General features: G+C 41.7%; 1 protein-coding gene across 1 annotated transcript in view; it reads right to left on the bottom strand.

Moving 5' to 3' along the window:
* Window positions 1–6,212, bottom strand: part of STAT4 (signal transducer and activator of transcription 4) — a 43,772-nt gene extending 37,560 nt beyond the window's left edge. The window contains exons 1-4 of the mRNA XM_027737544.2: window positions 6,010–6,212; window positions 5,625–5,880; window positions 2,232–2,360; window positions 593–737 (exon numbers count right to left, since the gene is read on the bottom strand). Of these exons, the coding sequence (XP_027593345.1) occupies window positions 593–737; window positions 2,232–2,359 (273 nt within the window). The 5' untranslated portion in view covers window position 2,360; window positions 5,625–5,880; window positions 6,010–6,212. The remainder of the gene's footprint in view (window positions 1–592; window positions 738–2,231; window positions 2,361–5,624; window positions 5,881–6,009) is intronic.
* Window positions 6,213–12,456: the final 6,244 nt, after the last annotated feature.

Here is a 12,456-nt window from a genome sequence, read left to right as displayed (position 1 = left end):
AGTGGAACTCTGAGAATCCTTGCCTTAGATAAACAATTATTAGAGAAACATTCAGCTAATCAAAATAAATATCATTTTGCAGAAGTATAACAGAAAATCCTTTAAGCCATTCACAACAATAATCCCAGCTAAGCATAAAACAGCAAACATGCTAATGATTTACAGGGATTCCTTTTTCAGGTGCTGCCTTAAGCCCCAAATATGTATTTTTATTCCATAGTTAAATATCTGTATGTGGCTGAAAGGTGTTACATTTGTAATAAACATGAGCATCCATAAGCACTATACAGTTTTATTTGTAAGAGCTCAGTGAAACACAGATACACACAGACCTAAGAAGTCACAGCACTTGTATCCAAGGTGCATGCATTAAAATATGAATTATTGTTCTACAAACAAACCAAGTGTGGAATTATTATTTTGAATTATCTTTTTGAAAGCTTGGCCTTCCCATAGCTGCTTGGAGTCTATAGCAATCAGGACAGCTCTGAGCTGTGCACAGGAACAAAGTACATTCAGCAGAGGCTGGGCACAGCCTCTAGAGACCAGTTACAGTGTACAATGCAATCTGTCATCTGAAGTAATGACCCACCTGCAGCAGCTTCCTGATTCTTTTCAGATTGTGTATCAAGAGCAGATTCTTCTCCTGTGAAACCCGGTCCAGCTGTTCATCCACTTGTATTATCAAATTCTGTAAAAGGATCATTGCCATTGCTTCATTGTTGGCTGCAGTCTCCCTAAAAAAAAAAAAAAAATCAGTGAATGAGAACCACACATGTTTAAAATGTCGGGTAATGTGTCAGTCTATCAGTACAGAAAATTATAATCTGTTCAGAAATCTAGGTAGCAAAAAAAGGCTTTAAATATATAATGACCTGAATATCGTTAGAGGTTTGCCAATAATTGATTTTTAAGATTTTGGGGTGTTTTATACTCACATAGATATGCACCTATAAAAACAGGGTGAGGAGTCAGCCAGAGGAGACAACCAGGGTTTTCTAGTCTCTGCTTCAGTGAATATTTAAATACTTCTACCTCACTTGTCAGAGGAAATGGGGCTTATGCAAACTGTCCCTCTCACTCAGAGATATAATTACTGAATTTGCTGTCTAGTTTCAGACAAAGCTGACAACAGGCTTGAAGTCCAAAAGATAGTATGTTCTTACAAATTTCATGGAAATCTGGCAGGTTGGTAGAGGAGAGGAATCCAAATTAATGCCTCCACTGAGGGAAACGGCAGTAATAACTTGCTCCAGGAGGCAACAGCCAGATGGCCAGTCAGCAGATATATCTCTTCACACCAGGCACCAGATGAGCCTTCTCCTGGCCAAACTATTTGGGGATACAGGAAGACTCTGAAGCTACTGATGAAGGGTATGTAGGGGACAAAGGACACAAACACAGGTAAAACCAGGCTTTACTGGTTCTGCTCTTCATGGTACAGCTTGGATGTGAAGGGCAATAACATCAGGGAGCAAAAGAGAGAGGAACGTAGAGTTTGGACAGCAAGGTGTCCTTGTCCTTGGGATAGTCTCTTTCCTTGCCCAACAGATGGCAGATGCCTGTTTGAGATATGCCTGCTAAGTCTAAGTCTAGCAAAAAGGAGGTTTTACTGCTTCCCGCATTCCTACAGCCCCGTAAATACTGTACAGTAAACAGGAAAGATTATATTCCTGTGCAAATTTTTGGTTGGTTGGTTGGTTTCTGTGCAATAGTCCTGTGGGTTTAGCTTGAAAAATTGAGATATAGCTAATATAATGGTTTTTTGGCGTTTAGTTTGGAATTTTCTTACGATAACTATCAAGTAAATTCAATCCAAATTTGTGCATAAATTCACTTTCTAGAGAAGAGTTCCTGGAAATAGCTGGCTTGTTCCCCAGAATTATCCAGCTTTAAGTGCGGTTTTGGACAAATGAATAATTCTATGCTGCAACAGGTAATTGTATAACACTTCCATTGAAAGTAACTTGCATTATTTTTTTAATGAAAAACCTGTAATGTCATTACAGCTAGACCCTTTTTATTGGATTTTGTTTAGGAGTAAGTTCAAATGTGAAACCTTGCCTCCAGATATTCCTTAAGTTTAAACAGCTAAATCCATAGCTAGTGGAATACTATTCTTGGAGTGCAGATGTCTGTACAGTTCATAAACGAGCACTGTAAAACCTGCCAGAAAACAAAAGAATTGTTCGTAACTGAAATAATATGAAAGAGAATAAATGTAATCCTACCAGTCTTGGCTTTCTATCCACTGTGCTAGCAGGTGCCGGATTTCCATGGGGAAGTTATCATCATAGAACTGGTCCACCTGCTCCAAAAATTTTATTTCCAGTTGTTGAACTTGACTCCATTGGGACATACTGCAAAAGAAAAGGTGAAACATGTTTGCCATTGAAAAGCGAACATGAATTGCTAATCCAAAGTGCATAAATCACTTATTTTCATTGAAGTTTTTATGTACTTCAACATTTCTGTCTATCCTGTCTTTCAAAACAGGTGGTGGTACTTGAGTAAATTTAGTCCGTTAAGGGGAAGAGGGAGAAAAGTGGGCAAGACCATTAAAAGAAAGTTCTGATTTTTACACTTGAATAGGCACCTCTGTCAGTTGCCTTCCTTAATGTAAATGTTTTGGGGTACTTTCTGATGCTTATGAAGTTGTGAGATTTACACAGCATCTCTCATCAAGAGAAGTAGTTTAGAACTGTACTCTTCAAATCCAGTCAAAACTATTCTTATTGAAGAGTAGTAGAAAACAATGAATTTGTTCTCTTCTTGGTGAATTCATACCACTCAAGTTTAAACTAAAGCCATTATGGTTGTGTGCTACTGTGCTGTTCCTAAAGCCCCACATCTTCTGTTTGGAGAGTATTGCTTTACAACCTAAATTGTTTATCTAGTACATCTTCTCCATTTTAAATTGCCGTAGAATTATATTTGATGTTACAGAAAGAAAAAAGCAACTAAGCATAAAGTCATATGAAAACTGTAAGTCATGCAAAAGTAGCACCTCCTGATGACAGGCTCTGAAATTCTTAGTGAAAAAAACTATTCCAAGTAAGTTTTTCCTACTTGCTGAGATCCTGGAAATAGAAGCTTGGTTGTTCCAGATTTTAGGTGAGCTGAATAAATATCTGCTCCTCTTCATGGTCTGAAGAGATTATTTTGGGTGAGCAGACTCTCCATGAGGACACCTCAGCCTGAGTACTCTCTCCACTCATGAGAACATTACCTTTCTGACACCTGCTCTCTAGGGTCACACCCCATCATCATTAATCCCACTGGTGAAAACACCATTTTCATTGTGATGCTTTCAGTGCAGGACAGACTGATACACCACGGCCTCAGGGCAGTCTTTGCCAGGCTGTAATCCTGCATGTGGACAAAAAGTCAGTGGTAGTGTTGAGAACAGGCCACCCTGGATGAGCAGGAAAGAGGAATGCCCTAAGGCCTGTGCCCTGGGATCTCAGTCCTTGATGACCCTATTCCCACACCAGAGGCGATCTTCCCTTTCATCAGAACGTTTGTTCATGTTAGCAAAAGACACAAAATCCAATCAGGGGCTAATGATTGCATTGCAGTAGGTCAACAAATTACAGATCTGTTTGAACATTTTTGACAGAAACATTTCCTGAAAAAAAAAAAAGATGAGATTTCATCAAAATGGACATTTTTGTAGAAAGCTGACCTTTTTATAAGCAGCTTTTCTATTTCCAGTTCTGAATCGTGGTTTCAGAATGCCAACAGTTTGAAATACAGAAAACATCATATTTCTAATGCTGTGGTCTTTCTTTTTGCTTTCTCTTACGTCAGAGTTTAAAAAAAGGATGAAATATCTCAAGGTTTGTAACGGAGTCCTGAGTACTTACTCATGCAAAAGTAAAAGTGACAGGTTTTAGTTTCTCCTTAACAAAGGCTGATGGGATGATTCAGTGTGTAGTATGAAGGACACTATATAATGTCAGTGGAAATGTGCCCAGGGATACATCCCTTCTCTTTTATTTCTTCCATTCTGAGAGGAAAAAATATTGCCTGAATATTTACTTTGTTTCTTTAAATTGCTGAGCAGGAGTAAGCCACAGGAGTGTTTCACTGTGTTCCTATATTGATAGTTACAAAGAATCCCAGGTCTTGTTTCTGGAAGTACTTACAGTGAACCAGATCATGATGCATTAATACCTTATAGAATAGTGTCACAGAATTGTTAAGGTTGGAAAAGACCTCCAAGATCATTGAGTCCAACTGTAACTCTTTTCTAACTTATACTCAGTAAAAAAAAAAAATAAATAAAAAAAAATCAGATTAGTAAGGCTGTTCACTTTCAGTGGGACTTTTTATTGCAATTTCTAGTGATTTATTGCAAATTCTGGTGATTATGACATCCTAAAAATATTAGTAAGGTGTTGGGGTTGACAGAGAACCTGTCAGCAGCCTGGCAATTAGTGACGAGGAATTTTAACAACTTTTAGGAAATATTTACTGTAATGCCAGACGGAACAAACGTAATGCAGCCCAGACCAAAGGTCACCAATCAAAATGTGTATAGTGTCACCAATAGCATGTCACAGCATGGACAGTGTCTTCAGTGTCACCAGTAAGAGTGTGTGCAGTGTCTACAGTATTTTATGCTTGAGACTTTTGACCAATTGTGTTGTGGCACGATAGTGTACAGAGTATAAAAGAAACACCTGAGAGCAATAACCAGCTTCCTGTTCACCTTACACCTGGACTACGTCTGATATCTGTGTCGCATTGGCCGTTCTGACATTATCAGTGACAGTAAGGAAATTTAATTTTTTTTATCTAAAGAGAAACAACAACAAAAAAGGCAGGATTTTGTTCAGCCTGCAGCCCCCTTAGGTCTTCCAGGTAAGGTGCAGGGATGCTCATGTGCATAAATGCGTGCAAAGCACACAGGTATGGTTGCTCACTGGGATTTTTGTGACATGTTCAGTACAATACATATTCCTTTTGTGCAAAAGAAGTCACAGGGAAAGCTGAGAAGCAGTTTTAGCTCATTGTGGATGGCCCTTGAAGGGAACTGAAGAGAACTTACAGGAAAGATGGGGCAATGCTATTTACAAGAGCATGTAGTGACAGGGCAAGGGGGAGTGGGTTCAAACTGAAAGAGAGTAGGTTTAGTTTAGATATTAGGAAAAACTTCTTTACTGTGAGGGTGGCGAGGCGCTGGAACAGGTTGCCCAGAGAAGTTGTGGCTGGCCCATCACTGGAGGTGTTAAAGGCCAGCTTGGATGGGGCTCTGGGCAACCTGGTCTAGTGGGAGGTGTCCCTGCCCGTGGCAGCCGGGCGGAACGAGATGACCTTTAAGGTCCGCTCCCAACCCAAACCATTATATGATTCCCGGCAGGAGCGGGCGCCGCGTGACGGCGGGTATGAAGGTGCGTCCAGCTGCTCCCTGGACAGCGCAGACCAGGCATATCCCGCTTTCCGTGTGCCCAGGTGCTCGCCCGGCCGCCGCCGGGTTTGCCCTGGAGCCACTCTCCGGCGCTCCCACCTGTCCCCAACGCTCCGTGCACCCCTGTCCCGCCCGGCGCTACGCTCCACCCATCCACCCATCCACCCATCCACCCATCCACCGATCCACTCCTTCCCGGCGCCCCACCTGCCTTTTCCGCGGGTCCGGCCGAGCGCTGCTGCTGCTGCTGCCGGCGGCTCCTCCGGTCCCGCCGCCGCCCTCTTTAAGTGCTGTGCCCGCCCCCGGCCCTACACAGCCTTCCTGTGAGTCAGCCCCGAGGGGCCCAACCTTTGCAGGGCTCTGCAGGGCTCTGCCGGGCTCTGCGAACCCAGGGCGGAGAGCCGAACCCGGCACGGCCCTGCTTCAGGTGCTGGGAGACGTGCGGGAACCCGAGTCGTGACAGTCACCTGGGGAAAGGTCCGAGCAGGGAGGGAATTGTTTGTCTTCAGGAGGCTGAGAAATAAATAGACCTTTCTAATTGCTAAAACCAGTGTGATGGAAAATGCTAAATTATGACCATTTCACACCCATCTTACCTCAGTGCAGACTTTGAGCAGTAGGATCATGGCTCTGGTGTGAGGTGAAGCAGCTGAAATCTGCCCTAAAGCAAATCCTTTTGACTATTGTTTTATTTGTCATATTTTGTCTTTACCAGAAACCCCAGCTGTGAGCAAAGCATTTCTGTGCCATTCTGTGCAAACCTGGAGTAAGAGAAATGCTCTCAGAACCTGCCAGGGAGCCAACCAAGCAGTATTACACTGTCTCTGCACTGAGAGGAACGTGCATCTTTGTTCAAGGGAAAAAGCCAGGTACTGGAGATGCTGTTAAGAGGAAGGTGTGTGTTACTACTGATGCATAATTATATTTTCTAGGCAGAGCAGAGGGAGAATTCAATGTGAGGTGACAAACTTTGATACAAAGGCAATTTCTAGAAGATCATATACAGGTGTCAGCAGCTGACCCGTGTCTGAATCTTGGCTAGGTAAAAGACATATTCACTGTACATGTGTTTGAAATGAGATTTGGCATTGTCTTTAATAGCATTTAGCAAATTTTCAGGTGCATTTGTGTACAGAGAGACAGGATCATAACTGAAGTCTGAAAAAATCCTGATTTATAGATTTGTATGGTCCAATCCCTATTTCAGTAGACTCTCTTTAGTTCTGTTATTCTTTTATGTTTTGGGGTTTTTTTCGAGTGAGATGAGGATATAATGTAGTAGAAGATTTTCTTCAGCCTCTTATTTTTTTACTAAATGACCAGAGTGCAAAATCACATTAGCTTTACAACCCAGAAGTGAAAGCTTGGTGTATAAGGCTGGAGGAATGATTTGGTTGCTGTTCATGAGCAGAAGCATATCTAGTCCCAAATTGCATTTTGACTTCTCTAAGTGGCTATTTTTGGCTCTGATTTAACTCAGCTGCCACTGGCTCAAAAGAATTGACACTAGAGCAGAATAACAATATTTTCACTGCTTTTTGTTGGGAATTGTGGACCAGACTGAATGTCAGACTTGCCCTTTGTCCAAAGAGGTCAGTCCCCAAATACAGCCAGAGTTTGACAAGTCTCTGCTCAGACCTGATATCTGTCCTTCAGATTTCAGCAAGCATAGGAGGCTATACAGTAAAGCTGAACTTTACTTAGGTTTTGCTGATGAATATACTGGCATTTCATTTAGAATGCACGCACTCACATTTTATAATCTTTCCATAGGACTGCATGCTGTTATTTTGCATATTTGATAAATAACCTTATGGATCAAGCAAATTCTGTTCTCTACCATTAGGCAAATCTTCATTATTTTCTAAGACAACTGATTTTCACATTTTTTAACTGTGTACTGGTAAGCTTGTGTGGGTACCACATCAGGACACTGAATTAGTAATTTGAGGACTACCCGGGAAATATTGATTGGTAGTTTGATTTTGTGCTGTCAGTAGGGGGAACTATTGCACTGTATTTATTTTAAATAAATATTGGTAACTATTTTTCTTTTTACATTAAGTACTCATTCTCTGAGCATCCTTATGTAACTGCTGTCTGTAATGATAAAAAGACAGGTAGTTCATAGCATCCCAATAAAACAAGACGGTAACGGGTTTTCAATCCCCTTTTTGCTTGCTGTTTCTCTCCTTGATATTAAGACAGTACAATACTTCCTATTATCTGATGCAAATGTTTATTCAGGCTCACTTCAGGAGGCCATGAGCAAAAAGTTCAGCTAGGTGTTCTCAAAATCTAGGGTGATCAGAGGTCATTCTTCACCTGAGGTTCAGAGATCAGTTTCTGGGAAGATGGTTCCTGTTCCCTTATTCCCTCCTCCCCTCATTCTTCCCCCCACTTTCTGACAGGCACAGCAGTGAAGGCAGGTCAGTTGTTGGGATGGAGAACAGCTGTGGAACCAGCTGTTGGGGGTGCAGGATGCTGGATATGAGCCATGGCTGTGAAGGCAGGAGAACAGGGGCATGATTCTCACAGCAAGGGGTGCAGGAAAATGAATGGAGTCACTTGTGATGTTACAGTGAACTGGGGAACCCTGGGGCTTTACTGAAGCTTGTTGGGGAAAGTGGAAGGGAAGGGCACTTTGTTTGGAGGAGAATAGTGGTCCTAAGGCATTTGAGTTGGATTGTCAAAGGCACTGAGGTATGGCCTCACATGGAAAGGCCTGAGGTGTGTATGGGCAGCCTGAGGAGGAGGATTGTTTGAGGATCACAGGTGGGAGAGGAGGGTGTGGAGCAAGGTGTCAGGGTGGTGGGGGCTAAGGGGTTCCCTTCTGAGGCTGAAGAATAGCTCAGCTCTCTGCTCTTGGAAGAGGGGTCAGAGGGATGTGTTAGCACACTGAGAAGGATGTGACGGTGCTTGGAGATGTGAGGGAAAGTGCTGTGGAGCAGGACTGAGGTAAGAAAGAGATGATCTAGGTCAGTTCAGGTAAGCTCTGAAGGATATCTATGTGGATGGGATCCTGGAAGAGATGGCTCAGGGTGTGTGGTGATCACTTCTGTGCTAACACCTGGGGAGGCTGAGAAGGGGGCAGCTGAGTGGGCTGAAAGGAGAAGAGTAGGGGCAAGGAGCTGTGGCTCAGACTCAGTGGAGGAGTTCAGTGAGGAACACTGGCAAGGAAAAACAGGCTGAAACGATGCTTGTGAAGAGGGGGGCAAGGAAGTAAAGAGCCTAGGCCAGCCCATGGAGGGGGGGGGGGAGTTTCTCCAGCTGGACCGAGTCACAATATTATGATGAGGGTGCAGGTTGCAGCCCTGGAGAGTACGTACAGGCATAGGCCAGGAAAGGTTCAAGCTACCTTTTAGTTTGATGGATCAAGGTTAATCTTCACTGTGTAACATTTCATTCCACTTCACTGGTGTTCCAGCACTGGTCAAAGCAGAAGAATAAGAAGCAAGTGTCTAAATTGTGTGGGCTTATTAAAGGCAAGAAAGAGTCTCAAGTGATGGAGAAGGAATTCAGGACATAGTAATCTTCTCATCAAAAGTTCACAAAGTTGTTTCTAGGAACACTGAGCCAATTTATTACTTTGATCTATCTGACCAACCTGTAATCAAGATTATAATCTCTCATGTTTGGCCTCTGGTGATTATACTCCTTGACCAATCTTTAATTAGAGTGTGTGTCATCTGCCTTTTGCATAAAGGAGACGTTTAGCTCGTACATGCTATACATGTGCTATGTCTTGTATCTGAACTGTTCATAACTTTTCTTCTTACATTCAGAACATGGACTTCTGGTCTCAGTGAGACTAGTAAACACTGTAATCATGAGAAATTGTCTTGCTGACAGTGTAGTTCCTTCTAGTCAGCACAGCATAAATCAGCAGTTCTGTGTGCAGGTCACGTCCCTTACTGTCCTCTGTTTGGAGAAAAAGACAAAACCAGCAATGTTCATCCAAAGTTATGTGTTATAACAAGCTGTTTATAGATACTGTAAACAACTCTTATCTCTGTGCTTGTAGGTATTTAAAAGAATGGTCATCATGCTTAGAAAAGGCAGGGGGGTTTGGCTGTTATGTTGTTCTCAATTGCTGAAATACTTACTGCTTTCCCCCTTCCGGTAATGAAATATGCAGATGTATAAATCCATCTGAAGTAAAGATACATATCTCACCCAAATTCAACATGATATCAGCGAGAAAAAAAATTAACTTGCTTCATGGAGAGTAATGAGAAATAAGGAATTATGGAAAATGAAGTTTTCTCCCCCCTGAGTTGGGCTCTCTTTCATGGTGGTGTGGCCTTTTGATACTGCAGTCTCTAGCTTTGCTCTTTTTGGCAGGTGCAGGTCAACTGAGCCCTCAGCAGTGCAGGTTTTACATTCAGAGGAGCAGGTCAGAACGAGTGACCTGTAGGTAGATGACCTCAGTCCTGAGGTTTTTTGCTGCTCAGACCCTGATGGAGGGTACATGCCCATTGCTACTGCTGGATTGAGGATCTCCTATACCAATTCATAGCAAGATCAAAGTGAGAGGTCCTGTCAAGCTGGGACATTAGGAATTTTCTTCTTTGTTATCTGTTATCTTTGAACAACAGGTATGTTGTTTTGATGCATGCCTTTTTTATAGCTTCACTTCTTGATGTCATATTTGCAGTTTTGCACTAGGTGATTCAATGTGTATCCTGAGAAAACTTGATGACATTTGCTCTCAAGAGAAAATATTTGTATTTTGCGGTGAGATTTTTGTAGAAAGGAAGCATTCACTCTAAGGAGAAAGAAGTCTGTGCATCTTGTAGAAGTTAAGGCCAATGCCACTTGGGGTCCTACAGTCACCATGCAAACTTACACACTGACAAAATTAAGGTAGGAAGAAATTAAGTGAAAGGTCTCAATTCCACCTGAATGTCAGTCTGTCATTGTTTATGGAAAGGGCACATGTGGAGAAATGGAGGAAGCATGAAAGAAGTGAGGGCAAGTGCAGTAGTTTAGAAGAGCAAGGAGAAGGACAGAAACTCTGTGGGCCTTGCAATAATTATTATTTAGCGTCAATGAAACTTCCTTTTGATAATGGAAATTTGTGTATGTGGAGCATGGTTGTAAATAAGCTTTGCCTTGTATTCCTGCTCCAGTCACTATTTTTCAGGAATTTTCAACTTTTGAAATATAAGAATGATTTAAACTATCCACTTGCTAAATTATATGATGCAAACTTAAGTTTTACTTTTCCTGAATTACTTTAGAATCAGGTTTCCTTTTTTGTCGGTGATTATGTAAATTGTCAGGAATGCTAGTAGTGCCATTTTAATAGGCTTTTCCACTCAGTGTAGTCTGTGGGTGCTTTTCTCTTATACAACAGCTTCCCTGACAATACATAATGCTCACTTTTTGTTTGCACAGAACTTGAAGACTTTGTGATTAGTGGTTTCCAAAGCAGAGTGTGAGAAAGGAATACAAAGTCAGTGTGATGTGGTGAATGCTGTGGTTTTTTATATATGTTCCTGTGAGGTACAGCTTGGAGGGCAAAATGGAGACCCTGGGTGATGCAGCTGGATTAGTGTGTGGGTCAGTGTTGGCTGGACAAGAGAAAAGAGAATTTTTTTCGTAGTGAGCTCACTCGGGATTTATGCTGCCAATAGGTACTTAAGTTTTTACTGCCTTCCCTGCCTAGGATCAAGATGACTGTGCACGATGGTGATTTCTGAGCATACTTAGGAATATTTTCATTCTGCAGTCTCTAAGGTTCTTAGAGGAGTCCTTGAGATTTATTAAGTCTGCTAGTATATGCTAATTGCAAAATGCAGTTTGATGCTGAACAATGGCTTTCAAATGAAAAGATCAATAATTTTAGAATTAGTAATGGATTGTGCTCTTAGAAGGTAACTTGGTTAATTAATTTAATAAAGTATTTTCACAAAGGGAGCAATTAAACCGAAGTCTGATTATCTCTGCTTGATAATACTTGAAATATTATATATTAAAGTTACAGGTTTTAACCCTGATGGTACCAAGAGGACTTCTTGATTTATGTTACTCTCTGAAACTGCTTATCTTTTATATTATTTGTATAAGAAAGCAAACATTTTCAGAAGTAATGTCAGCTTTTTTCTTGGCTAGGCAACAAGATGCCAACAAATCTGAAGCAGTTGAACAGCTGACTGTAATTGTATTGTTGGATATCACAAGGGGGATGGCAATCCCACACCTGTTATGGACTCATTGTCTTCCTTCTCGGATGTACAAAAAGTCTTATTTGGTTGGATCCTTCTATTCCTCTCTAGCCTCCTATAACAAATCCCAGGTTGAGATGAAATTTTATTTTTCTTCTCTAAACCAGATTTTTCCTGGATCTCAGCCTCTCAGCACGCTATAGGTAAGGGCCCTTGTGATGGGAAGGTTAGCTGCAAACTGGCATATCCCTCACTCAGTGCAATTCCCATGGCAGCAGGGAAGGAGGAGCATTGTGGCTGAGTTTGATGATAGTATTTATTTTGAAAACCATTACTTCTGCATTTCCAGATAGCCTTTTGTAGTATGTTTCAAAATTTTCAGATGAAACAATTTTTAGTGTGATTGGTTTATACCAGAAACAAACATGAGTTAATTTGTTTTCATTGGGAGACAGTGGGGATGACATGAAAAACTAAGACTGTATGTGGAGATTTAGCATTGGAAACTGGTCTATTGGTGTGAGCAATACCATGTTGTGAGCAATAAAATATTGTTCCCTTGTCTTCACAAGGAGAAAAAAAAGTGATTTTAGAGCTGGCTAATGTGAAGTGAAACGCCAGTGGGGAAGAAAGCAGCTTGTGGCTACAAAAGGACGTAGGTAAAACCAAAGCTCAATTGTTTTATCAGTTTGTGGCCACCAAGTTCATGTCTTGCGCTGTCCCTGCAATTGCTCTGGTCAAGAGGCTCCTGTAGGGTGGGATGGGCTTTCTCCTATCTCTCCTGAAGAAACAGATTTGAGATCCAAGGAGACAGTTTGCTTATTCACTGTAGCCTGGCCACTCAGGCTGTCTATCGTCAGAGTCGAAGGATTT

The sequence above is a fragment of the Pipra filicauda genome, unplaced genomic scaffold (genome assembly GCF_003945595.2).
Source record: "Pipra filicauda isolate LSUMZ 115617 unplaced genomic scaffold, ASM394559v2 scaffold149_size4050908_pilon, whole genome shotgun sequence".
NCBI lineage: Eukaryota > Metazoa > Chordata > Aves > Passeriformes > Pipridae > Pipra > Pipra filicauda.
This window is presented reverse-complemented; position numbering and strand designations above follow the sequence as displayed.